Source organism: Sander vitreus, chromosome 20 (assembly GCF_031162955.1).
Source record: "Sander vitreus isolate 19-12246 chromosome 20, sanVit1, whole genome shotgun sequence".
Classification (NCBI taxonomy): Eukaryota; Metazoa; Chordata; class Actinopteri; order Perciformes; family Percidae; genus Sander; species Sander vitreus.
Genome location: NC_135874.1, coordinates 6,003,676 through 6,031,622, shown reverse-complemented (window position 1 = coordinate 6,031,622; position 27,947 = coordinate 6,003,676). Strand labels below are relative to the sequence as shown.

Below are 27,947 nucleotides of genomic sequence, written 5' to 3'. Positions count from 1 at the left end.
CAGGAAATGAAATAAAAGTGTGATGAATACCGTTGGGAGTCCATTTACTTAAATGAAAAGTCATGTCAAAAAGTGATAATGAAGCAGATTTTTTTTTTTTTTTAAAATAAGTCACAGTATGTTTTTTAAAAAAAATATATATATACTTTGTCAAAAGTCAATGTATAGTATGTTGAAAGAAGTGATGTCATAGTAAAGTATGTCAAAGAGTGATAAGTCATAGTATAGAATGCTGGAAAAAGTCAGTGTAGTATGTCTTAAAAAGTGATGGCACTATCACTAGTACAAATGAAGCCATCTAAAATTTCCCCTCCAGCCTTCTTCCAGTCACCCCCCCCCCTGCAACCTGACAGGGTGTGTTTAAATTCCACTGTAACTACACCCATTCTTTCCCGTGCAGCGTTTCACCATATGGCGCTTGCTTCACAAGTAGTGATTTAATCTACCATGTATTGTACATTAAATTAATCTTTACTACTCTGAAGCTATCCCCCAGAGACATGTAGCAAATCAAATTCATTCCAAGTCAATGATGTCTATTATACAGTAGTTATAGTCTACTGTAGTAATTGGTCTCTAGTTTAGTTATTGTAATTTAACCCTACATAAGGCCTACATTTGTTTATTTTACCTGTCCACGGTTAAAATGTCGCTCATTTCAAAGGGTAGCTATGTAACCATGTTCCTACACTGGCATGATTGCCAAATTAAATTATAAAATGAAAGGATGTTTTGCAGCCTTGTCATCTTTACTAGTTAATATAGACTGAGAAAAATATGAATTCACTGTGCTACTCAAAGGCTACCACTGTCGGCTATACTGAAATGTTACTTGCATGTTTCTCAATAAGAGTGTCTGTATCCTTTTGTTTAGCTGATGGGCCATCCCTCAATGCTAGCAGCAACACACAACCCCAAATACCGACCATACGCTGCCAGATAGTGTATCAAACAGCTTAAACTCACACTAAACTGGTGGTCTCAGCATTGTAAAACGTGCTATTTTAGAACAATATTTTCACGCTGCCAGCCGGTGCAGTAACTGTTCTTACAATTTACACATAGGATGAATACTGTGGGCATATATACCTTAGTGTGATTATGAATGACTGTAAGTACAAGAGTTTAAAAGTAAAAAGTTTGAACTGCAACTGGATTATGCAAACTTAGAATATTCCAACTCTCAATGTAGGCTACCAATATCGCGGGCACTCAGGGTCGACTCTGACACTGGATATAGTGACACTCGCCCAAGCATGCCAAAACACGTATTACTTATTTATTAACTTCAATATTCAATGGAAATTATTCTTAGAATAAAACAGCCCAATGTGGTGTCAACCTAAAACACAGCGTGTTCAAACCGGAGAGCGGCGTTCACTTGGCGGCGAAAACAAAACCCACACAACGATCTTTTGCCTAAACTAGTCGTTTTGGCCAACGTCAAATGTCAGCCCCACATGACGCTCACTTTTTCTGGCTTAACTCAAATGCATGGCCCCTGAAAGTACCGTCATCTGCTGGTGCCTGTACCAGCTTGCACTCACCTATTGACGGTGTCACGGAGCTCTGTAGCGGACAAACAGCAACTGCTGCTCGGATTTAATCGTTCAATGGCACTATAGACTGTTCACGATTATTATTATTCTACATACGTATTTCTTTATGTAAAGAACATTTTGTCAGTTTGTCCGAGCCTGTACCGCTGCTGCGCTGCAGATACAATCAGTTGCTCAGATGCCCACGGATAATTACGTTATTCCTTATCATTCATTTCCTTCCATATTGCTTTATTTTCGTGCAGTTCTGTTTAGCTTTCATGGCCATAATAAGTGATCAGCTGATTTCAACCGCTTCAACAGGCGGGTGGTTCTTCTGACTCACGATCTTTTCCAAACTGTAATAGTATTTTCTTTTTGTAAAAAAACATTGTGTGGGTTTGTCCGATGTTACGTGCCGCCTCAGATAAAGTCAGCTGATGAGTCACGCACACAATTCCGCTTTTTCCTAATCCATATCATTCATTTCCCTTAGTATTGTAGTTCTTTTGAATAACAGCTTTCATGGAGAGAACGGTTCTGTAGTACAGGCGTGTCTCCCTCAGCTGTATCGCTACTTCCTTAAAGCATCAAAACAAACGAGCCATCTGTAGCCTATCTGGGTTTTACAAAATGCTTCAGCAGAATATTGTGTTTTTATTTTTCAGCCACGGCCGGCCAGGGACCCGTCACGGACATGCCGGGGCCCCAGCACAGAGGGAGCGGACATTTTAGATGGCTTCATCTGTATGTCGAAAAAGTGATTAAAAAAAAGTCATAGTATAGAATGTGGAAAAAAAAGTCATAGTGTAGTATGTCGAAAAATCAAAGGTCATAGTATAGTATGTTGAAAAAAAAGTCATAGTATAGTTTATCGAAAAAAAGCCATAGTACGATATGTCGAAAAAAGGTCATAGTATGTCGAAAAAAAAGGTCATAGTATAGTATGTCGTAAAAAGGTCATAGTATAGTATGTTGAAAAAGGCAGTCGAAAAAAAAGTCAGTATAGTATTTCAAAGATAATATGTTGTAAAAAAAGTTACAGAGTATAGAGTACAGCATTTCGAAAGTCATTCGGAAAAAAATCATAGTAAAGTATGTGGAAAAACAGGTCAGTTGAAAAAAAAGTTATAGTATATAGTATGTCAAAAAAAGTCATGGTATAGTAGGTCTAAAAAAAGTCATAGTATAGTATGTTGAAAAAAAGGTCATAATACAGTGCTTGAGTAAATGTACTTAAATGCTGGCATTCTCTGCGACCGTACAAAACATTGTACACAAAGTGTTACACTTTTGGACTAAAAAACAATATTATTTAGAGCATACAGAATTTTTAAAGATCCGTTATGTTTTTACAAGATACTAACTGGTGCACACATGATTGGATCTTAAAAATACCAGCTATAAGGATTTTGAGGTGTTAAAGTGCCCATATTATGAAAAAAACACTTTCTGGGATTTGGGGTGTTATTTTGTGTCTCTGTTGCTTCCACACGCATACAAACTTTGAAAAAAAATCCATCCATGCATTTTTTTAGTGAGATATGGTTTCTGAATGTGTCCTGCCTTCAGTCTCCGAGTGAGCTGGTCAAAATCGGCACGGCTTGTGACGTCACAAGCCGAAACGAGCTGGCTAACCGCAACAGTTAGCTCGTAGCGTTAGCATGCTAACGCTCATGCTAACTGCTAGCATGCTACCTCGTTCTCAATAGCAAAGCACTGCTACAACACACACAAGTTCACCATAATCTACAAAAGAACTACTTCCATGTGCGCCCTCATTTAGAAGAAGTCTCCCAGCTGATCCTGCCTTGTAACTGACTGAAGTTGGAGAAACAGCCTTTCTTTTACTGTCTATGGAGCTAGCTAGCTGACATGATCTACATCTGAGCTACTGCACATGTGTGAGTGCAATCAAAGATAGTACAGAAGAAGAAGAAAAGAGGTCTCACGCTGTAGCTAAAACAGAGACCAGCTGAAAAGAGGATCTGCAGCAGTGAGAGAGAGCTGTGCAGTACAACAAAAATATGGTGATTTTTGAAAATTAAACCATGTAAACCTATTCTGGTACAACCTTAAAATACAATTATGAACCTGAAAATGAGCATAATATGGGTGCTTTAAGATCAGATGATAAGTGTCATATAAAGACAATATAAGAGCAGTAGGCCCCTTGAAGATGAGCTGGTCTCTTGCTGTTTACTGCAAAATCAATTTAATAAATGCCAAATGTAAAATTGAACTACATTACACAATAAGTGTAATGATAACAAATGTGATTCTTTGATGTAATTTTTCTAAAGCTGTCAAATCTATGCAACAAGAGTGAGTTAGAATCATCCAAAAGTCTGCAGGTTATCTGTTCCTCTTACCCCTCTGATCTACTTATACAGTATTTTCTGTTTTATTTATAATTTAACTGCAGCTGAAAATGTGTGGTTTACTTAGAGGTATTTACTGCAGCTTTTACTACAGCGTTCTAATGTAACCTTTTTTTAGATTGGCGAGCTCATCTTTTCAGACACCTTCGTAAGCACCCACAAATCTGCCGTCTCATCCCTCCAACCTTACATCACCTCCCTGTGATTATCTGGTGGCAACAGCATGGCTCAGTCAGGGCCATAAGCCTGTCAGTCCCCTGCTGGTATAATGCTGCATTTCTGGCTTATCTCTCAGTAGTTAGTGACGTTAGGAGGTATCAGGCTGTCTGAAATGCTCGGTCCAGTCTACCTTGTGGCCACAGGAACATTGACTGACTGTGTAAGTTAAGGTTTTAAAGGACTTCTGCCTAAATGAGTGACAAGGAGGAATGCTGCAGTAATGTCCCTGCCGTGTTTTTCCAAAGAAACGACCAAAATGAGCCACCGTAGAGCCAGCTCCCCACAGGCGGCCCCTCATATTCCCACACATCTCTCTGCTCAGTTGTTCGCCTTTCGCTGCTCCATCCAGATTTCAATTGCTATGGCAACGCCTACATTTGAGGGCAAAAACCCCATGTGTATCTCCCTTTTCTTTTAATCTGAGAGATTGTAGGATTAGTGCAGCCAGAGGCCTTAAAAGCCTGTTGTTGGCTTGCATGTTGGCTCATGAGCAGATGCATTTTTTTCACTGTCAAGTCGGGGTCAGTGTATTCAACGGTTGTTGTGGTGTTGTTTTTAATTGCAAGCACTGAAAGGCAACAGCACGTAACAAAACAGATGGCATTGCATAACCTGTGAAAGCAATAAAAACTCGTACCTGTTGACTCAGGTCAGCAGGCGGCTGTGTTGGGAGCAGACCGGCTTTGGGAGGAATAAAAGGTGGCTGTCTCTCAGAGCGCTATTGCAATCTGACATGGAGGGGTGAGACAGAGGGAGTCCTTGAAGAGAAAAAGACTGCAGGAATCAACGTCCTCTGATGCTTCATCAGCACGGGGCTCGTGCGCACGACCCTCCTGTGCTGCATTGTCAGCGGTTAGGTACAGACAAGTGTCCAGCCCGGGGCTTTACTTCCATGCTATATCGAGCTGTCTCACAGTGCGTGTACAAAAGCATCCCTCGTTTGCTGTGGGGGTCTAGAACCATTTGCGCTTCATTTACCCTTACAGGAGTGCTCCCGTAAAAGCCTCTGCAGTTGTCATGGAGTTGTGCTTCCTGGTAAACAACTCTTTTCATTCCAGCACAGCTTTCAGTCCAGTAGCCAAGATCGACAGAGTAGAGGGCAAAGAGAAAGAGAGAGGAGGGGTTGTGTGTCTGCACAAGGCAGCTCTCTCCACACTCTAATCTAATATGAAGCCCACTGTCCTGGCCTTACAGGCTCTACGGTTCATTTAGAACAGCTGATGAAGATTGCAGTCTCATTATATCCACGGTACAAAACGATTTGGTTTGTTTTGAAAGGATCTATAATAAAAACGGATGGTCAAAAATGTAAACGAATCAGCTGATGGGTGAAGATGTGTAAGGAAAAAAATAACACTGTGGCTCTTTATGGGAAGAAGGGTAAAGCTGTTGAGTGATGAGGGCCATAATGAAGGCAAGAGCCAAGCACATGACCAGAAGTACGCGGTTCAAAACGAAGCCGTGAGTTTATTTCTCATTCAGGCTGGCTTTGAGTTGAGCTTCAAGGGCCATTTTATCAAACGTACGCATGTTGGTCTCCTCCCGCACTTTGTCTCGTACATGAAAAGAGGCTTGGGCCACCGAGCGAGCGCTCTCCAGCACCGCCCGCTTTTCCTTGAAGATCTGCTCGCTCTTCTCCAGCTTCCTCTCGATGGACTGCAGCAGCTCAAGGCGCCTCTGCTTCTCTTCCTCTTCCACTCGCTGCCTGTTGAGCTTCTGCAGTTTCTCCTTCTCCTGCCGGCTCTGGACGGCCCGCTGAGCTTTCTCTTTGGCCCTCTCCTCGGCCACCAAAGCCGCCTGCTGGGCTCGTTTCTCTGCCTCCTTCACGCGAGCCTCCAGAAGCTGCTGCTGCTGCCTCTCGCGCTTCTCTGCCGCTTTGCGTGCTTTCTGGATCTGCTTCTCCTCACGCTTGGCCTTTTCTTTCAGCTCCTGCCCCCGACGCTCGACTATCTGCTCGTAATTCTCCAGGGAGCGGCTGAGCTTCTCCTCCGCTGCCCTCCTGGCCTCCTCCCTCTCCTCCTGCTCTCTGCGGGCGATCTCCTGTATCAGGGCTGCGTGACGTCTCTTTTCCGCTTTGTTCAGACCGCGCCTCTCCTCCTGGCTCTGGTGCTCCTTCTCTTGCCTCTTCAGCTCGGCCATGGTGAGTTTCTCCTTCAGCAGCAGCCTCTCCTGCTCCAGCATGGCCGCCCTCTCCTCCTCCAGTGCCTTCAGGTTCTGCTCCTGCAGGGCTTTCTTATGCTTCTCCTCTCGCGCCGCCTGCTGTAACCTCAGCAGACGGTTGCGCTCCTGCTGCTCAGAGAGCTCCCTCCACCGCTCCTCGCTTTCCTCAGCCTGCCGCATTTTGGCAGCCGTCGATTGTCGCTCCTGCTGGCTGAGTCTTCGCTGGCGGATCGTCACCTGGGTCTGCCACACCCGCTGGCACTGAAGCACCGCTCGCTGCTTCTCCCTGTCCTCCTGTTCCCGGCGTAGCTCGTCCATTCGGCGCTCGCTGTCCCACTGTAGGTGAGCCACGTAGCGAGTCTGACTCATGATGTCTTCCTCCTGGTATCTGGCAAGCATTAACGCTGCGATCTTGCGGTCGCGCTCGGACACGGCCTTCAGGCCTCGACGCCTCACCTCCTTCACTATGCGCTCGACCTTCTGCGTCGTCTGAAGGGAGTGGCTCAGGTCGCCGAGGCTGAGGCTGCGGCCCATCAGGGAGTTGAAAGTGGCCATAGTGCGAGCTCGAGGACTGGAGGATTTGGCCCAGTGATCTCGTGGACCGTCCCAGCTGTAAGAAGAGGAAGCACCTGATTCTGATGAGGTGCATGTAGTAGTAGTTGTGGTGGTGGAGGTGGAAGAGCAGACGGGATCCTTCCTGCGCTGTAAGGACTCCAGCGAATGGCTTTTTCCTTGCACCTTGGAGTGAAGGCCAAGATGTCCATTGTGCTGAGAGAACTGTGCTCCTGTTATGCCATTCAGAGGTGTCCCAGAGCTCTTAACTGCAGGCTTTGTCCCTGATGACGCTAATGTAGAGTTGGCTCTGGGGAAGGAGGGGGGTTTTGGTGTCGATCTGGGGAAAGTGTTTGAAGATTTACCGCCTGAGGACTTCCTGACTACCGGTGGAGGGCCGGACGAGAGCGGCCGTGTGGTCTTTAATTGCTCAGATGGGGAGGACAAAGGATGCTTGGCGGATCCTTGGGAACCACCCTTGGAGGATGGTGTAGAGGTTGTGGAAGCAGATTTTGAGGACTGAGATTTAGGGGAGGTACTGGAGCTGGGAGCTTTAGATAAAAGAGCTGTGCCTGTTTTAGAGGTTGGACCTGGTGCTGTGACTCTAGAGGATGCTACGAAATCAGGGGCTACGCTGGAGGTCACCGGTCCAGATTTAGGAGGATGAGCGGAGCCAGAGGAGGCTTTGTGCTGCTGCTGCTGCTGCTGCTCCGCAGAGGAGGGTGACGCACTGCTGCCAGTATTGACTGTCGCCTGCAGGATCCTTCTTTTTTCTTCTCGGACAATCCTCTCCCTCTCCTCCCTGCACTGCCTGAGTTTGGTGTGCCTGTCCTTCTCGTAGACTTCAAACAGTCCTGTCGCAACACGCATGGAGCGGCCGGGAGCCTCCCGGGCAAAGTCAGCCAGCGGACGGGGCAGGAGCTCTACAGGTTTGACCCCACATCGAGCACACGCCTCCAGAGAGTGAGGGCTTGTCAACACGTAGCGGCTACCCTCTGCGGCTGGGGAGTCAAAGTTATACAGGTCCAGGTGCAATTTTGGTGACGGAGCTCTGTCAGTCTGAGTCTGTGGTTGCTCAGGTGGGGCCCCCTGAGAGGAGGCATCTGGCCCCGCCGGGGAAGCGGCGTGGCAGGGGCTCGGTTCAGGACTGCCGGAGGGCGGCGTCTTGAATCCGGCATCCCCAGCCTCCTCTGTTGTCGCACCATCGGCCTGTTCTGGCAGTCGAGGGTCTTCAGTTGCCACGGCTGATGTGTCGAGGTGCGGGCCTTTACACTTGTTCTGCTCCTCAGCCTCCGAGGGGTCGACCATAGTTGGCTAATACTGCAGGTAGAGAAGAGGGAGGGGGGCAGGAGTCGATGGAGGGAGATATGTGAGGGGATGTGGATAAAATAGTTGGAAGAGGTTTCAATTAGAGGATTATAGCATTCAGTCCAGAGCTTAAGAGAGATGCAGTGTGCGGGGGAGGGTCATAACGTAGGTTCAGAGATGCATGCATGCATGCATGAACACATATTCATGCACTGATTTTTACACCAGATGAGACATTTCCCCTTCAGGGAACTGACATAACACATGACAAAGAAAGAAAAAACAAGAGTCCAGAGTCCTTTAATAGAGAGTCTATTTTTGGCAGAGTTACTAGGCTGAGAGAATTTGATTACTCATAGCAATATTTTTCACTCTACATCACACAATAAACCTAAGAATACCTTTGAAATTAAACCAGGTCCTGCAACATATATATTATTAACCAGTTGATAGTAAAAGTTGGATTTAAAACAAGAGATTCTAGCTGGTAAACAAACACTAAGCTTTCTGTTCACCATCATGGACCTACAAACAGGCCTAGACTTTTCTGATCGGCCCTTTCACATTAAAAACGACTCAGGGTCAAATTCTAAAGAGATATTATATTAGACATGTTTAATTCTATTAGATATGTTTAGCTGGTGTTTACTGTTGTGTTACAAAGAGTATATTTCCTATATTTACTGCTGTTTCATCCCGTGGTTTGGTTGTATTTCATGCGGTGGTGTTGCACCACACAAACATCAACTGACCTGCCAGTTTGTAAAAGGTTTTCTAAACCGCTGCTTTGTTCCCCTTTAATCCGTCCAGTGTCCCTTGCTCCCTGCATAATATCAGGTTCCAGGGAAAAGGCTGCGGCCGTCGACCCAACGATGGAGCTTCACATCGTCGCAACCTCCCGCGACGCGACAGAGAGACGGAGCCTTTTCACAGCCTGTCGGTCCACTGAGCAGCGGGGGGCAACGTTAAATCTGTGCTCTGCAAGATTACAAAGAAATACTAGACCGTGCACAGTGTGACATGTAGGCTACTTTTCACGTCGAAAGAAATCTCCTATCCAGCTTCCTCTGAGTCTGATCCTCCCTCAGCAAAGTGCATCCCGTAAACATCCGCGGTCTTCACCTGCTGTTCAGCAGCATCCCTCCATCTCCGCCTCCTTAGCTCCGCCTGCCTGTGGCAATATGCTAAAAATACGGTCTGCACGCTGCATTAAACCAAGCGCTCATACACTCAAATGACATGCTTTTAACACGTATAGTCTAACAAAACAGTGGCCTAATGTCGACTGTGTTTAGCCTTGAGCAAAGTTCTTCCTATAGGATATTTATCCACCAAAGAGATATATACATCCATCAAAATGTCTTTTTAATAATCCGTTTTTATAAAATATTTACCGCTTGATTTACTCATCCAAGTAGCCTACTACACAAATCTGTAAAAACAAAATGTAAAAGACATTGTTTGAAAGTCGAATCTATAAATAGATGTTTAATCTGTTCAGGCTGGTCTATCAAAAGTCAAATCACCGCATGTAACAGCTGCCATCATGGCTATGTGTGAAATGAATTAGACTGTAATTACTGAACACAGCCGCTAGAGGGCCCTATAATATAATAGATTCCTGCTTTGAGTTTCTCGGCAGACAAAGGAGGGTCAGCAGCCAATCAGCATCATTACAGCTCATCGCGTCAGGGTGCAAGAAGTATTCAGGTTATTATTATACATCCATGACTCTGTTCCTTTACATAAGTAAAAGCAGAAATACCTGACTGTGGAAATAAAGTACAAGACCTGCACTGAAAATGTTACTTAAGTGCCTAAGTAGCCCATTGAACAGCAAAATGTAGTTAAAGTATCAAAATAAAAGTACTTATATTGCTGAAACAAATTGTGCTTTACAATTTTATATGGTATTATTGGATTATTTTGACTGATGTATTCATGTGTAATTAGCATTTTACTGTTTGTTTTACTGTAGTTTAAGATATGGAGCGGTTATATTTGATATAGCCTACTGTTGGGTAGTTCTAATATATTTTACGTAAACTAAAAAAAATACAGTGAATACTTTCGACGAAGGTCCCGAGGGGCAGAAACGTTAGAATCTGTAAATTGTCATGCTGAGGAGGAGCAGATTGCGGGAGCTTACTTTTTTTTTTAAGTCTATTTTACATACAAAACATGATTATCATCGTTATCATGTTGTAGTTTAATCTTAGTCTGCAAAGTAACTAGTAACTACAGCTAATGAACAAATGTAGAGGAGCAGCAGTAACAGGAAATACTCGAGGAAAGTACAATTAGGCCTAGGCCCAGATTTGTACCTCAGTAGGCTACAGTAAGTAAATGTACTTAGTTACATTCCACCACTGGAGATTATAGGAGTTGAACTACAACAGGTTTTATTATTAAATGCAACATGCTGTATGTCTGTAAGGAGGCTATCAATAGCCTTTCCCTTATTTGATAAAATATAAAAACAGACATAAGCATCTACATTTCTAAATGTTTACATTTTTGATTCTACTTATATATTATAGTTTCTCTTTCACATTGTTTTTAATGTATCTATAGACAATCTATAATTATATCTATTACGTTTCTTAACTAATATATGTAATATGGAGACATTAGTTTCACACAAAAAAACAAAAACATCACAGCAGTTTCACCCAGCTAAATCATGTGTGTTGATTTAAGTAAGTTAAAAATCGATTCATAGTTTATAGCACCCATCGCAGTTATTTTATGTGGAGTTTGTATGTTTTCTGCATGATGGGCCTTTTTGACTGATAAGCAGGTGGAGGTAATAAAAATAATCGTGGCTGTATTCCATTCAGCTGCTTCAGTTTCAGGGTTCTGGTATTGTGCATGCTGGCTCACTGTCATGACTTACTGGGACACTTGAACAGAACAGAGACAACATTTATGTTTACGGTTTTCCTACAATGACAAGTCAAATTGTGTGCTGTAAAAAAGCAGCCTATAGATTGTATAGGATTATCTGTTTATCTATCCCGCACCAGTAGACTCAGGAAGAGTTTCTTCCTTGAGGCTGTGACCCTGCTAAACTCTAACCCTCCACTCTAAAATTCCACACCTTGCACTATACTGCACTTTTTTTACTCATACTATTTATATTTGCACTATTTCAAAAACATCACTGTTTAACTAATGTTCTGTACATATATCATCCAACTGTACATTCGTTGATGTTCATACTTGACATACCTCTACATTTGCAGTCCCTACTGTCTACATTTTAATATATTCACTGCAATACTTACTCCTGCACTTTCTGTATATATATATATATATATAGGTGCACTAGTACACTAGGTGGGTGCTCATCGCAGTTAACACAGGGATAGGCTTCCTATTTTAATGAATATTTATTGGTAACATTTTGACTTTACTTTAGCATTTATAAGCAGTATATAAACATTATTATTAATTCCACTATAATGTACAGTAGTTGTAAGCAAATATAAGAGTTGTATAGTAATGTACAGTATTCGTAAAAAAATTATAACGTCTCTTTTGAAGACATTTATATTATTACAACTGTGTTTTACTATGTTGTCATTCATTATCTGCCCAGGAGAAATACACTAATTAACACTTGTATTTGCTAACAAATACATCAAAGTGTGTAATTATTTATTACAAAAATAATTATATAATCATAAATAATCATAAATAATTTAGTAAATGTATAGGAAGACTGTTAGTTAATCATTCCTCACAACTGTTGGTCTTACTTGTCTCTCGAGCGGGGCTGACTGTGTGTGTGTGTGTGTGTGTGATATGAAATGTAAAATATTGTTATTTGTTGGATGTTTTCTTTTTAGTCATTAAGCGATGTTTCAATTTTTAAAATGTTTTGTATTTGTGTTTTTCGAGGGACTGCAGATGTAAATTAGCCAAAGGCTAAATCTGGTGCAATGCATCAAATGGTCACATTTATGTTTTAATTGCATATTGTCCCTTTTATAAATAAACTGAAACTTGAAGTAAAGTCTTGTCGATTTCTTTAAGTCTAAATACAGTTTTCTATTTTTTATGAAATTATTCTGATTCTCTAGTCTTGATCAACGACAGTACATTAACAAGAAAATTGCCTCACATCCGGCGCCTCTGAATGTTCCCCCGGATGTCCCTCACCCTCCGCTCTCGGTGTGTTGCCGTTCTCAAACTCTTTTCGTTTCAGGAAACCACAACAAACTTTGAGCAGCGTTCAGTTTTTATGCACCACATATCTGGAAAACTGCAGGTCTGCTGCCACTCTTAGTTCTTTTAAAGGCTTAAGACTTCTTTTTGATGCTGCCTTTTTTAAGTAATTGTTTATTTCTTACACTGCACTGTAACTTTTATTCTTGTATTTTACATCGGTCTTATTGTATTTTAGCTTTGTTTTTTAACTGCTCTTTAATGTTTTATGTAAAGCACTTTGAATTGCCTTGTCGCTGAAATGTGCTATACAAATAAAGCTGCCTTGCCTTGCCTAACCACTTCGTCCACAGCTCTCCCACCAATCGGTCGCAAAACGTCCCAGTTAGAGAGGAAATGCCGTGAACATGTTCTTTGTAAATCTTTACAATCATTCCCCGAAAGAACCAAGCAGGCCTGCCTTGTTGCACGATCCAAATTTTCTTCCAAACTTGCACCTTGCCAGTGTGTAGCCTGCTAGCTGGAAGTTTGTTGTTGTTTCCCGAAGATAACGGAGTTTGACAACGGCAACACACAGAGAGCGGAAGGTGAGGGACATCATGTCAGACAATTATCCTGGAAATGTACAGTCGTTGATCCAGACAACTGCTGCTGTAACAGCAACAACAACTCCTACAGTGCTACTACTACTACTACTGTTAATGCAGCTATAATTAGTAGCAGAGTTGATAGTAGCAGTAAAAAATAATGGTTCTAGCTGCAGGTACTAAGACAGAAGAAGTAAAACATATTGGGTTACACTTTACTTGAAGGTATCTACATGACACTGTCATGAACGTGTCATAAACAAGTCACAAATGTTTATGACATAATGCTTCTTTTAGTAAGTGTCATTCGGTTTTTGTCATGACAAGTTATGGTTAGAGTTAGAGTTAGGGTTCATGTGTCATGACTGTGTCATGACAGTGTCATGTGTTCATGACAGTGTCATGTCACTCTTATGTAGATACCTTCAAGTAAAGTCTTACCACATACTGGTACTAATCTCTGTTGTGTATTTGTGTGACTATGTTCTTTCTACTACATAAATGAATGTAGTGTATTCACTGAAAGCCAATCCATTGAGACAGACTAGTCTGGTTGGGTCCAGTCGGAGCGGTTGAATCAGGATTAGATAACTCTGGGTGAAAACCACAGAGATGATGACCCACTAAACTCCTGACCCGGTGTGAGGAACAGTGCGAGTTTAATTGGCCCCGCCCGTGAGCCGTATCAGGAGGACAGCGGGTAACAAGTGACAACAGGGAACGTGCTGGCTGGCTTGTTAACCGGGGGCATGGGGTGTCGGGAGGGGGGAGCGGGGCATGGTGTGGGCGCTGCACAGTTCACTGGTGCAGGGGTATGCTCCACAGAATTTTGGTGTTTTTGTTTTTGGTAGGGCATGCTCCCCACCACCAAAGCTGGACTGGGGGTTCATCGAGAGGTGAGCCGCTCTGTGCAGTCATGGAGACCACTGTAATGCCCGGCTGGTGGGGAGGGCCCGGAGCACTCCCTTTTCTACTAGGTTTGTAGTGGGAACCAGTCGACAGGTGCCAAAACCCCTAATTCTAAGTAGGAGGACATAAAGTCAGATTCATTTATATGTAGTAGTATATAGTATAATGCAGGAATTTGTTATGTGGTACTCAGAACTGTAACTACATTTTAAAGCCAAATATGCAGTTTATTTGACAGAGAATAGTTCAATATTTTGCTAATTAAAGCTAATCTAGAGGCATGTTTACACTATTCAATCAATTTGAAGTTAAATTACCAAATGACAAATCTCCCTCGCCCTATTCTCGACCCTGATTGTGCAGCAACCAACATATTACAGTGTAAACTGTTAAAAAGTGAACAGTTTACTTTATTATTTTACAAACAGGGGGCACTCTCAAATGTAAACCCTAATGGAAAATGACTGCAATCAATCACAAAATCAAGCACTCAGTTAATGAGTAAATCATTTAGAAAGTAGTGTAACTATTAAATGAAATGTTTATGCACTGCAGTTTTAGTTGATTGTTTTGTCAATGTTTTGTTAATAGTTTCTTTGGAAAAACTGGCGACTTATATTCGAATATATTCATCAAAGAAATCAGTTAATCAATGTTTCCTCCAAACACTTTTTCATGCATGTTTGTAATTTTGAGGTACTTTACTTATATTTCCATTTTCTGCTACTTTATCCATCGACTACTTTACTACATTTCAGAGGCAGATGTACTTTTTACCTCACTACATTTATTTGATAATTATAGTTATTTTACAGATTTAGATTAATAATACAAAATATAACAAACTAATAAACCATGATGTATTATTATAAAAATAAGAATGTATTAACCCCTTGGAGAAATTCACAAGTCACCCATTATAAAAAAATAAACCTAACCTTTACCATCTGCAACATTAAATTGATGTAAATATTAATGCAGCAAAAATTATAATCCAATAATATAATGGTTCTGAAATGGGCCATTCTGCATAATGAGTTCTTTTAATCTTAGTACTTTAAAGGTGCAATATGTAATATATTTAGTGTATTAAATCCAAGAAATTACCACAATATGTCATCAGATATTAAGTAAGCATGCTAAGTTGAAATACTATCTTTTCTGACAACAATGCTAAAGCCAGTATTTTCTCCTTTAAAATATCCGTTCCTTGACAGAATGTCTGTTTGTGTTTTGGCCTCTGTGTTGGTATCAACTGCCTATTTTGACAGCTGACCGGGTTGCCAGATATACCTGTAAAAACATAAACCCAGCATGCAACAGCTGTAACGTTAGTACAGCCATGAAAGCAGCAAACAAACGAATGGGATCAATGGATTTAGATTCTACCCGACCTAAAAAACCTTGGCATGTTTCTAAACAGTTGCGTGATCAGAGACATAATAAATCCCGGGTAAATATTGGAGATGTATTTGAAAGATGGAGACAGCTTAGAGCCCAAAAGGACGCCGAGTTGGCAGATTTCCTCCTGAACAGGTAAGCATTAGCTTCACGCTAATTTATCACAGCTACCAGGGGCGGGCATTTTATGTCATTTCAACATTTAAGTATATACAGTCCCTCCAAAAAAACGTATCGCTCGTAACGTAACGCTCGCATAATTCAATGCATAATCAGCCAAAGTCTGCATATTTATGCGGGGGCCGCATTTTTTCAAATACGGCGCACTTCCGCCGCATAAATTGCCAATTTCTGCGCAAAATATGCGGGGCTTGCATGATTTCATAATCCCCGCATTTTCGTTGCAAAAAAGTCACATATATCTTAGCAGAAAGTTGAAAAATGTTGCGTTTACTTCACACAAGAGCAGCCATTTTCCCCTGTTGCCATGGGAACGTTATGAAATGACGTAATTATGCGACGTGAACATCATCGAAAAGCTGCAAACCCCGCGATGAAGCCACGATGAAACCGCAGTTTTTGCAAGTTCCCGCAATTTCATCGCATAAAATTGCATAAATATCCTGCATATTCCATCGCTTTTTTTAAGAAAACGTGCCGCATAATCAAGGATTTTTGCCCGCAACAATCACAAAAAAACTACGCATTTTTTTGGAAGGACTGTATATAGAGTACTTGAGTTGGTTACTCGCAAAAACAGCTAACGCCGCCATGCTAAAACGCAATAACTGCTAAAGTTACCGGAGGACCGGGCAAGTGGGCCACGGCCCAACCACCGTGACAGATCTATGACATAAAGCGCAAGTTTGACTTCCTCATAATGGAAACATGCAGTTTAACTTTGGCAACCATGTAGCCTGTTCATCGGCCGTAGCTGACAAATGGTGAGTAATTTAGAAATGGTGAGTCAGGTAGAAAGGTCGGCGAGGCTGTGGTGTTATAGCGGTTGTTGCAGTTATTCTAAGCCGAGAAAGTGTGTCTTTCAGTTGGGTACAGAGCTCCGCGTTCTCAACCTGGTAACCCCCATGAACTTCGAGTCTGGGGAGGAGGAGCTGGGGGAAATGACTCTCTCCAGTATTTTGAATTTGATCTGCAGTAACTATTTCAAATGCTAGCTGTCAGTATTACATATTGCACCTTTAAGTATATTTTGAAGCTAGAACTTTTAACATTTTTAATGCATGACTTGTAACAGAGTATTTCTAAACTGCTTAGTTGATACTTTTACTTACAGTAACTGAAAGATCTGAGAACTTCTTCCAACACTGACTAAATACATAAAATGTTAAAAGAAAACATACGACTAGAAACAATGAAATAGACGATTAAAGTGTAATAAAGTCCAGTGCTTGGATAGATAAGTCAGTCTGCTGACGCAGGTGAGCATTGTGCTCCTGTGCACAACATAACCAAGTACAAAACTAATTCTAGATCAGCTCTCCTCGTTTGGAAAATCTGCTGGAGTACTGGAAGATCCAGCAGCATATGATAGATAGATAGATTGATGAAGAAGTCTTTAGTTAGAATAATAAGAGTGAAGGCAGAATCAGTGCAGTTAAGAGGATCTATGTGCCATTCACTCCACTGAAGGAAGCCTTTTTACACAGAGGCAACAAAGGAATCCAGCCAAGAGATTACAGACAGAAAGTCAGGGAACTCGGACAATAACCACTTTTGGCTACATGACTCAGCAGCCCCAGCTGAGATGAATTCACCCATTTCATTTCTCTTCAAGAGGCGGATCTGAGTGTGTGCTGAACGTTGACAAGTGTGAATAAAGTCATGGCAAACTCTTTTACAGACCTGGAAATAAAGAGGATACAGTTGGTCTCAGTGCATTTCATCCTCTCCAGAGGGCTACTGATTTTCCACATTATTAGATTTTACTACTATTGTGGATCGTGCCAAGAGGACACTGTAGGGGTGTTGGCTCAGAGCGGAACATTTTTAGTGAGTGTATAATGCTGTTTAGACAAGTTCAGTTAACCAAATGTAATAATATGCTCTGGTGAGACTTCTACAAATCACTTTCTACAAAACTGCTATCCAAAGAGTGAGGAATGTGAATATTACATCATAATCTATAGGTTTAGATGGCTGATATTTGCCTTTAAGACATTTATCTATCTTTAATTTCTAATATATGGGTATTCATTTGTAAGACCTTAAGTAGAGAGCAGCTATGAGTTGCAGTATCATATTTTCTTCTACTTTTTACTTGTAAATGAATTTTCCATTTAAAGACTTAAATCTATCTTCAGATTTCTTCCATCATTTAAATTGTTGCAGCAAAACTAGTGGTGAACCCCAGAAGGGGAAAGGACTGCATCATGTCTTGGAGGGTGCAATTCTTAGTTTTTGTATTTATACATATCATAACTTTGCTAGAGGTACCATTGAACTGTAAGATATTGTTTTATAGTTTTTATTTTTTTTTATTTTGCTCTTATAGACAGAAATGTTAAAAGAGAAATGATGTTGTGTGCTGGGCCGGTGGTTGTAATGTACTGTCCTACACAATTACATTATCTTGTAAGTGTATTGAAAAATTAATAAAGAAATTGTAAAAAAAAAAAATGTTGCAGCATATTATTCGGGTAAAATCATGTAATGTAAATGTTGTTTTCTCTCCCCCCCCCCCAATCCTGCCAAGAATACAATTATTTCAATCATAATTCTTAATTCTTTGGTCATGTGGAAATATTGTATTATCAGTAAAGCTTTATCTTATAGGTTTGTAATTTACTAATAACGTCATTTAAACTATGTAAGTTGGTACTAATTATGGGAAAATAGAGAAAAAGTTCCAAGACATTCATTTTAATTAGATTTTATCAAGCTGTGTTGACTAAATGTTCATTTTCAGAGAATTTCCTGAAACAGCCAGAGTGTTAATGACTTCTTAACAAGACCCTTTTAAACCCAACCCAAGTAAATATTAAATCATTGAAAACATAATTTTTCCTATATGTTGGAACCTGCATGTAGACACATTTGTTAATTTTTGCATGTTCAACTGACCCACTGTTGAAAAGATTCTAGGTTACGCAAGCAATTCATTGATGTTAATGAATTGTAGTACACCAACTGAACTCTATAGCTGCTACCAAATCACACAATTCTTTACAGGAAACATCCCAGGTAATTATGGACCTGCCAGACGTCTAATATTAATTCATATAAGAGCCACGTAACAGAATAAAACAAAAAATTACAGAAAAACAGACCAGATTGTGAGAAAGTTAGAGGTACCACGCAAGCATTCTTATGCAGAACTGTAGTACTGTAGGCTGATGTTGTCTATGTTCTCAACAATCCTATCTTTTCCCTCGCTCTGTCCTGAACACTCGCTGCCCTGCCGGAGCACACTGGTCCTGTGAAGACTGAGACCTTTCGTTGCCCCTAGTTCACATTTCCAGCCTCGGTTTGGCAACAGAAAGGGACACGTTTTCTGGAGAATTTCAACAACTCCCCCTTTTGACCCGTTGCTTTCTCCAGCCAACCCCCCCTCCCTGCCTCTCCCTCTGCTCTGGCTTCTGTGGGACGGTACAGGGGACCCATGCGGGTGTGGAATAGTCCCCCTCCTCGGTGGAAGGGGAAAAGGTCCCAGAGACAGAGCTGTTAATTCAATCAGGAGAGCGGTATGCTCAATTAGGCATCCATAAGGGCCCTGGATGAGTCCGGGGGCCCTGTGGAGGGCAGGCAGCCCAGTCCCCATGAGGTATTAATTGTGGATGACAGTGTGTAAACAGTGGGGTGAATAGACGGCGCAGGTGCGGGACTCTCCAGTCCAGACTCAATAGCCCTTTTCACACCCTCTCTGTTGCCACTTTCTCTTTCATTCTCTCACTACGTAAAAATCCCTCACATCTCCGATTAATGTCACGGATAATTGGGCTTTGTGGGCTTATTTATTTGTTGCTGTGCGTTCCCGTCACTAAGCATGCTCCTACATCAGCTTCAGTGTGTGTGTGTGTGTGTGTTTATGTGCTAGTGTGTGTTTGAAGAGGGTAATAAGAGGCCAGGTTGCTGCTGTCCAGAACTGTCGGCCGGCCAAGGGCTATCCACGGCTCCTCGTTTTCAGGAACATATGAAAATTGCGGCCAGTACATGTCAAATGTGTGGAATTTATTAAATGAAATCCAGATGACACTTTAAAGGAGTGGGCTTTCTATCTGACCTCCACTTTTTCCATCCAGCACCCCGTCCCTATGTCTGTCTGTCTTTCATTCACTGCTGTGATTGTGTTTGGTCCTGTTGGACAATACTAACTTTTCAAGCGCCATCATACACACAGACTGTTAACAGGGAACTGTAGTGGAAGTTCAGACCTGTACTTCAGTAACAATAACTAAAAAATTACTTTGGTAAAAGTATCATCAGCAAAATGTACTTTATGTATAAAAAATTAAATGGCCCCTTTTTAGTGTTATTTTTATATTATATCATGAATGAATGTTGAAGCTGGTTACGGTGGAGATATACTTTTGATGTACATATTTTAAAAACTGATCATATGTTTTGAGTAGCTGAAGGTGTCAGATAAATGAAAGGAGTAAAAAAAATGCAATATTTCACATAACATGGAGTGAAAGTACCTCAATGCTTTACGACTCCAGTGGTGGAAGAAGAAATAAAGTCCTGTGGGTATGAAAGTAAGAAAGTAGTAATTAGCAATACCAAAAGTAAAATGTTAAATGCATGACTTGTAGAGGAGTAATTTGTAGGAGTAATGAGTACAGTGAGTAAAGGTATTAATTATGATGGATTTCAGTAGGGCTGTCCTCGACTAAAGAAATTCTAAGTCGACTAACAATCGACAGAAAACAAAGAAGTTTCTCCACAAAGAATCATGCAAAAGCACCACTTTAAAACTATTTATTATGCAAGTTTCAGAACATATCCCTATTGTACCTTGGTTTTTTTTATTATTAATGAATGTGAACAGGATTTTTATATTGTAGCTTGTCAAGCCAACTTTTTAACTTTATATACTGTAGGGTTGTTTATTCTTTCTTCAACAACTAAACTAAAAATGATACGATTAAGGCTGAATCCCATTTCTCATCTTAACCCTACCCCTTAGCCCTTGGCCCTCGAAAAACGAGGGGTAAGGGGTAGGGGTGAAAACATACCCCTATGAAATGGGACGCCACTTGGTTACATCATCATACATACTTAGGTCTGTTTGCAATAAATATTTGTATACACACTGCATGGTGTGTTGTATATCTGTTTCAGTTATCACTGTTTTGAATGTCATTGATGTTCAGAAACACTTTCTTTGTTAACAAAAAGCTGTCTTTATTGCCCAATAAAGTAAACATTATTACAACTATTAGAACCATAACTTACATGTCACACACATATAAAAAAGGCACTCAAATGTAGAAAACTAAAAAAAGACACACAAGACCACAAACAAACAAAAAACTACAGCTATTCTGAAATTCCAGACCCGTCTGATGCCTGTTGGCCAGTAACCTTTCCCTCCAACCCCATTTCTTTCATTAGTGTCCTGTATCATAACCAACAACAACGTACAGGTGCATGAACAGGAATGAATTACACATGTTTACAATAATACAGTACCAATACTGAATGGCTACAACATGAACGCAGAGATTTCTGCTCGTTTTCAGCCCAGAAAGTGGATCAGCTGCTGGGTGTCCTCCTACGTCCCTGTGTGATACAGGACGGTATATGTAAAGCACGTATCGATGTCTCCAAAGCAAGTAGTGTTATACACTGATATCAAACGAAATTCGCTGCTAATGGAGTTTAGTTAACACTGTAGACATGCATGGAGTCCATTCAAGGCAGAGAAATGCGGGACTGTTAAAATAAGCAATGTAGCTAACGTTAACGTTAACTTAAGCGTTAGCATAGCAAGCTAGCGATTTTTAAAAACGTTTCAATTACAAATATGGTTGCAAATATATATGTACAGGACTGTGTAGTAATATGTAATACTAATATGTAATTTTTAAATCAATTCTTTAAGCCGAAAATACTTACATTTATGGGTCTCTCTGGTCGACCAGGCAGCCAATGCGCAATGAATCTAGATACTCCTTGCTGTTCAAGTAAGCTTGCGTCCTTACTTGGCGTTAAGGGGTATATAGCCCTATCCCTCGACCAAAATGAGTATTGGGACAGCATTTACTCTCACAGGAGCGCGCAAAACCAAGGGGTAGGGGTAAGGGGAAGGGTTAAGACAGAGAAATGAGACGCAATGATTATTGCTTTTGAATGAGTATGTCGAAGACAAATAGTTAGTGTAGTTGAGTAAAAAGTACAATATTTCCATCTACAAATATCCCAAAGTTGTAAGTTTAGTACTCCCACCGTCTACAAAGTAGAGTTGACATTTTAAATGATTATATGGTTTCATAGAACTGACATTAGCTATTAAAATGCCCAAACAATGAGAAGCTACTAAAACCCTGGAAAGTGGAGCTTTTATTTAGAAAAGAATGTGGTTCATTTAATTTTATACTGTGATCAACTGTAAAAAAAAAAAAATTTAAAAAAAATAACGGGACAACTAACTAGTTTGTGCCTCCACTATAACGCTCACCCCCAACATTCAAAATACCACATCTGAACTCTGTGTGTGTGTCTAGCTTGTACTTTTCGTACATGTGACATCATGGTTGAACATCTGTGCTAAATCCTCCCCCCAGCCGACAGATCTCTGGGTGGCCTCTGTCATGCTCCGTCTGTTTCTGTGTCTACAGACACCTGCTAATTTTCGGCCGTATGTAGTTGGTGTAAGCCAGCGGGGGACAGCGGCTGGGGCGTCTTTGGAAGGACCGCTGCAGTAATTGGGAAATACATTTCTTTTCAGCATGCCCATTCATTCCTTTATTGTTTTTGTTGTCAGACGTTTTTCCTTTCATGCTCGGCCAAATGACAACAGAATTAAAGTGTTGAGCCATGCTTTCCCTACAACAGCTTTGCACCCCACAAGTCTCTGTCTTCTTTGTTAGGGGTGGAGGGTTGAAGCGAGAGGGAAGAGCAGATATAAACTGATCTCGTTAACATTCCAAGAGACACTCCTGTTCCCCCTCTCTGCTCCTCATCCTCACCTCCTACAGCATTTCTCCACTCACACCAGGACATGAGTGGACCGGCTGGCACAGAGCGGGGGGTGGTTGGGGGATGATGCCCCTGGGGTGAGAGAAACAGCAACGTAGTGAGGCGCGTCCAACCTCTCACAGCTCTGTTAATGATACTACACGGACACTTTGCCGAGTACGATAAAAAATAATCCATATAGTTCACTGTCTCCAGTTCGTTTAGGCCTCAATTTTTCTCCCTTCCTCTTTCTTCTCTCGCATTTGGCCTGACACTTCAAAAAATTCTCCCCATGCTTCCTGAGAAAATAGCCTGGACAGTGCCTGGTGAACACAGAAATCATAAATAGCTGACCCTAATTGTGCCAATTCCAGCAGCTCAATAGCTCTAATTACAAGGTTCTTCACTGAGCCACTCAAAAAGCCGCTGAACTGTCATAGCCAACAATTAAAAAATATCTATAGGGACAAAGACTGAGGGAAAAGGATTGGGGGTGGGGGTCATCCTTCCTGCAAAGGGTGACTGGATGGCCCTTTTCAGCTCTTAAAGAGCCCAGTTTCTGTGGATTGAGAGGTTGCTGAACTGAAGCTGGACACCTGCACTCAACAGTCGGCTTCCCTCGCTCACCCTCTTCGGTGTCTCCTCCTATCTTTTTAACTCGCTCTCAATGGGCCACACAATGTATCTGAAAGAGAAAAGGATGGAGAAAGAGAGAGCACAGAGGGAAAGAGGACCAGAAGTTGAGAGTTTGTAAGACGACTACAGCGTGGGACCAGTTTTAGTCCATTCAGTGGGCTTTGCTGTCAGGATGGACAGTAATGCAATATGATCAGTGGTGGGGAAGTATTCAGAGCCTTTACTTATGTTAAAGTAGCAATACTGAAATATACAAATTCTCCATTCCAAATACTACGTCTTCAATCAAAAATGTCCCTTAAGTAAAAGCAGAAAGTATTAGTAAAATGTACTTTAAGTAACAAAAGTAAAAGTACCTACAAAGCAAAACATTGCCCCCCTCGTCAGTACGTTTCGACGACAGTAAGTTTCCCAAATGATTCCTTGCAAAATATATATTTTTTAAAGACTTATCTACCAGCCTCTCTCTTATTCATAGTGCATCATAAGTAACTGTGTCATAAGACACATTTATTATGTATGGTCATATCAAGCATGACTTTATTATGATTATTATTTGCATAGAAATACATTGAAAAACTCAACATTGATGTCTCTGTCCAGGAATCATGACCCAGTAACTCAAGATAATCCACAGGCCTGGTTATGAGCAGTATCATGTAGGAACTATTTTCTTTCTACCAAACTACACCCACCAATTGTTTCAGAATCAGCGCAGAAGGAAGCGTATTGGTACGATGGATGTAGGATGGATGTATTATTAGACCTGGATGGAACGTTAATGGCGGAGCCCCGCTCATATCTATAAGAGTTCCTCAGTTGCGCATCTGCCAAAAAAGTTTCTAATCTTCTGGGTTTACTTCCCTGCTATGTGACCGCTGACTATGCACAGTAGTGTTTCTCCCTTAATGCCTCGGGCTCTTTTACAATGCTAGCCAATGGGGAAAATACTCTGGGTCGCAGGGGGCTTTTTCGTTGCAATGAAAGTGGCCACTTGACAAAATCCCTACAGCTGTCAGAGTGTGACAATCTGCAAGAAACAGGTTGCTTATAAATCACTAAAATAGTAGTGACAGCACCGTTTGGCTTGGTTATTAGTGCAGTTAGCATTGTCTGTTACTTACCTAGTTTATGACAAATCGTTTCGGCTGTGCTTTCTAACATGATGTCATTGTGCTCACCGAGCACCGTTAGCCTTTACAACAATGCCGCTTCACTACACTTCTCTGTTGATTTGTGTTTGTCGCTGTGTGCTCCTGGTTGAAAATGAATGTAAACAAAGTTGCGTGCAGGTCCCCTTCAAGACCAGACTTGTCAGAAGTATGAATATTATTCGAATTTTTAAAAAAAAATTATAGAGGAAGATTGACAGCTCTAGTACTCATGGACGAGAGGCTTGTCCTTCTCGGCTAACTGTAGCTAACTGATTCTGGCAAATGCTACAGCTCAGCTGAGAAGGACACCGTGTACGCTTCCTTCTGCGCGGCTACGCGGTTGGCGGGTGTAGTTCAGTAGAAAGAAAATTGTTCCTGCTCACAACCAGGTCTGGGGATTATCTTGAGTAACCGGGTCATGATTTCTGGAAAGAGACTTTGCTGTTGAGTTTTTCAAATGTATTTTTTGGGCCCTTTGAGCACCACAAGCAGAGTGCCATCTAGACCCATTATATTATGAGGAGGCAGACATCGCTACGGCCAATATCTCGAACCCTGGGCAACTTGCACCAAAACAATATTGATTGATCAACAGCACTGCAGTTAAGCAGAAAGATATGTATTTTTGATTTTGGGGTGAACTGTCCCTTTAAAAACAAGTTAAATCATGGACAACAATTAGGGATTAAATAGCACACACACAGCTGTTTTGCCCAATCAACCACTGAACGAACACACACACACACACACACACACAGGCTGACCCCCTGCGGTTCTTGTGACAGCTATTGACTTTACTCAATAGAGGTTTTCTATTGTAGCCCAAGTACACAGGCTAAATGTCATGGCAGCAGGATACTAGGCTATTATAGAGCAGTATATGTCTCTGAATGGGGGGGGGGGTGAGAACCTAAAATTTGACTTCACAATTGCTTGGCCATTGTTCCTGTTCTCAAAGACTGACGATAATACACCAAGTGTACTGTAGCTGCTGAGTCTCCTGGCTGACTGACCACAGCAGGGCTTTCTCCTCTGTGGGAGGGAGGGTTAATCTCGCACCAGTTTGCCGTGGGCGTGGCTTGTGACGCCATCCCTCGTTGCTATTGGACGGTCGGAGTGTCAGTGCTGCGTCTCCCTCCTGTGCTTTTTAAATAAAGTCGCAATGGATACGAGCGCGACTCGACCTGTGGAAGCCGCGATGAACAGCTGATCCTCCCGCAGTGGATAACACCGATCACCATGGTCACCGCCGAGTCCTGACTTCTCATATCCCACGCGCGGCACTATATGATTGGTTATTGGGGAAGTAGACAATAAGGGGAAGTAGCTAAAAGGAAAGTAGATTGGAGAGAGTGAAGGAGTGTTTTTTTTTTTTTTTTGGAGAGGTTTATTTCTTTTGGACCTGTTGATAATTAGTGTGACAGACGGACACACAGAGACCTGCCGCCTGCGCTCACCGACCATCAATGATGTTACTGCCAAGTTTGCTTCTTTTCACCTCTTCTCACTTTTTGGCGCCTCTGTTTCTCTGCTACCTGCCGCAAGTCTCCGCACAGAAGCCGGGCTCACGGGTGAGTGCACACCTGAGTGTCTGCTGGTTCACACTCTGTTAGACACAGGATCATATTTGGATTGAAAGAGACATGGCAAAATAGCGTAATAGTGTGCCATAATGCAATGCTGCGTGACCATAGCGCGTCATTTAGAGAACATTAGCGCTAAATATTTTACCTTCCACCAAAAATATACCAACTAACGTTCTAACCGTGCTTTGCCGTTTTGACACGGCATGATTCATCGCTTTGTTAAATTAACTGGACTCCAGGCAACCATCAGATGATTACATTGAAATCTTACTGTAAGAGGAACCCTTAGAAATATTGAAATACATATAAATGTGATTGGAAATAGAGTGCTGAAGTGTATTATGTAATTTATGTGAAACTAACTGCGTATTCGTGCAGACGAGGTGAAATAGAGACCGAGACAAGAGTCCTCCAAAAGCAATCAATAAAGTCAACAGTTGGCGTCAATTTCAAGGACTTTACAAACTGAAAGTCGAGGACTGAACATAACATGTTGTGGCAGGGGATAAATAAAGTTTTTTTTTTTTTTTTTAAATATAATTTAGAAATAAACTCGGCCTTGGTATTACCTTGTCAAGGAAAGATCAGTAATATATACAATGCAGCTTGTTCGTTTTTAACTAACTTTCAAGACTTTTTAAGGCCTATGTTGTATTTATTTTGGGGGAAATGTCTCTATGCTTAGGTACAATGGGTTAGTCAGTGATCAGCTGCCCTACTCTTCCAGAGGAAGACATTTTAGCAATGGGTGGCTTGTAATTTTGAGACTTGTTCCTAAAGTTTTCTGCTGATTACTTAGAGTATAAACACTTTACTTGAAGTTTTCTACATAAGAGTGACATGACACAGTCGTGTCACATGAACCCTAACCCTAACTTTGTAACTTCATGACAAAACCGAATGACACTTACTAAAAGAAGCGTCATGTCATAAACGTTTATGACTTGTTTATAATGTTTTATGACACGTTCATGACAGTGTCATGTCACTCTTATGGAGGTACCATCAAGTAAAGCGTAACCGGACAAACTCTAGTCCTGATCCCTGTCGCTATCCAGGTGGGTAAAGCAATGCTAAAACCTACCAAAACACAGTGTGTGTTTGACATGCTGCAGAGTGCTATTTTTTAGGCTACAGAGTTTAACCAGCATTTCCTTCACCACAGCATCCCTGCTCTTATCCATTATACGTTTCTTTCTAGGACAGATCTTTGTCACCGTCATGTGACAAAGATCACACACACACACACACACACACACACACACACACACACACAGGTCAAGGCAGTTTTGTGCGAAAAGTTATAGTGAATTTACTTTGCGTAATCACTTGTGTTGGTTAGTCACTAGATAATCGTTTTCCTACTGGCCAAATAATGAAGGAAATCAAAGTGGAGTGACTGGTTTTAAGGTCACACACAAGTGAGTTTGGTGTTTGTTGTATCTATTTTGTGGGTGATTCAGGTGGCATATCTGTGGTTAGCCACAAGGATTAACACAACAAGGGCTAGGATGTTTAGGAAATTAGAAGAAGGTGATTATTCAGACTTTTCTGTGACTGACGATCTGAGCTGAACATTTCCAAACTGCTGTTCTTCTTTCTTTCCGTTTTAACTTTAGTTAAAAGAATTTCATGCTCCCCCGCAGGCTGAGGAACTATCAAGCTCGGCCTTACGAAACCCCTTCAATCACTTTCCACACTGGATAAACTCCAAAATACAGGGTGATGTCAACATGAAAACAAGGCTGCTTCTTAGTCCTTGAAAAGTTGACACCTTAAAGACAAAACCTTTTCAGCAGAGTCGGAATAAAGTGCTGTAAAACTTGCCCGAGGTTCGGTGAACAATCGTAGCATCTCTTTCAACGTTATCCCCATAAAACTCTCTCGCCGCATCCCTCCCATCCTCCTCCTGGCCCAGTTCAATCGCACTCAGCCTGCTGCACACCCCCACTCACACCACAGTAGATACTTTTAACATTGCTCACAGCTGCCGTAATACCAAAATTCACACCCCCACTTTCCACTTTGATATCAGGGTTGAAAGCCTAAGCTAACTTCACTGCATAGCACTGCTCCTTCCTCATTTCCCTGGAGGCTCCATGACGCAATAAGTCCAGCATTTCTTGTGATTGGGATGCTAACAAAGCTTTAAAGTGCTCATATTATGCTTTTTGGCTTTTTCCCTTTCCTTTATTGTGTTATACAT

At 41.6% G+C, this 27,947-nt stretch overlaps 2 protein-coding genes across 14 annotated transcripts in view; one reads left to right on the top strand and one right to left on the bottom strand.

The window, feature by feature from the left end:
- The window catches only part of ccdc177 (coiled-coil domain containing 177), a 51,836-nt gene that overhangs the window by 116 nt on the left and 23,773 nt on the right, over nucleotides 1-27,947 (bottom strand). Inside the window, exon 1 of one of the 2 annotated variants that reach the window (XM_078277055.1) lies at nucleotides 4,776-8,158. The exons of the other annotated variant lie outside the window; for it this stretch is intronic. Within the exon in view, the coding sequence (XP_078133181.1) occupies nucleotides 5,606-8,158 (2,553 nt within the window). The 3' untranslated portion in view covers nucleotides 4,776-5,605. Of the gene's footprint in view, nucleotides 1-4,775; nucleotides 8,159-27,947 lie in introns of those variants that run through there. 2 annotated transcript variants of the gene reach the window in all.
- smoc1 (SPARC related modular calcium binding 1) overlaps nucleotides 25,293-27,947 on the top strand; it is a 62,614-nt gene continuing 59,959 nt past the window's right edge. For 7 of the 12 annotated variants that reach the window (XM_078277071.1, XM_078277069.1, XM_078277070.1 and 4 more), the window contains exon 1: nucleotides 25,295-25,726. In XM_078277071.1, the coding sequence (XP_078133197.1) occupies nucleotides 25,622-25,726 (105 nt within the window). In that variant the 5' untranslated portion in view covers nucleotides 25,295-25,621. Of the gene's footprint in view, nucleotides 25,727-27,947 lie in introns of all 12 variants that reach the window. The other 5 variants (XM_078277062.1, XM_078277060.1, XM_078277065.1 and 2 more) reach the window with 3 other exon arrangements.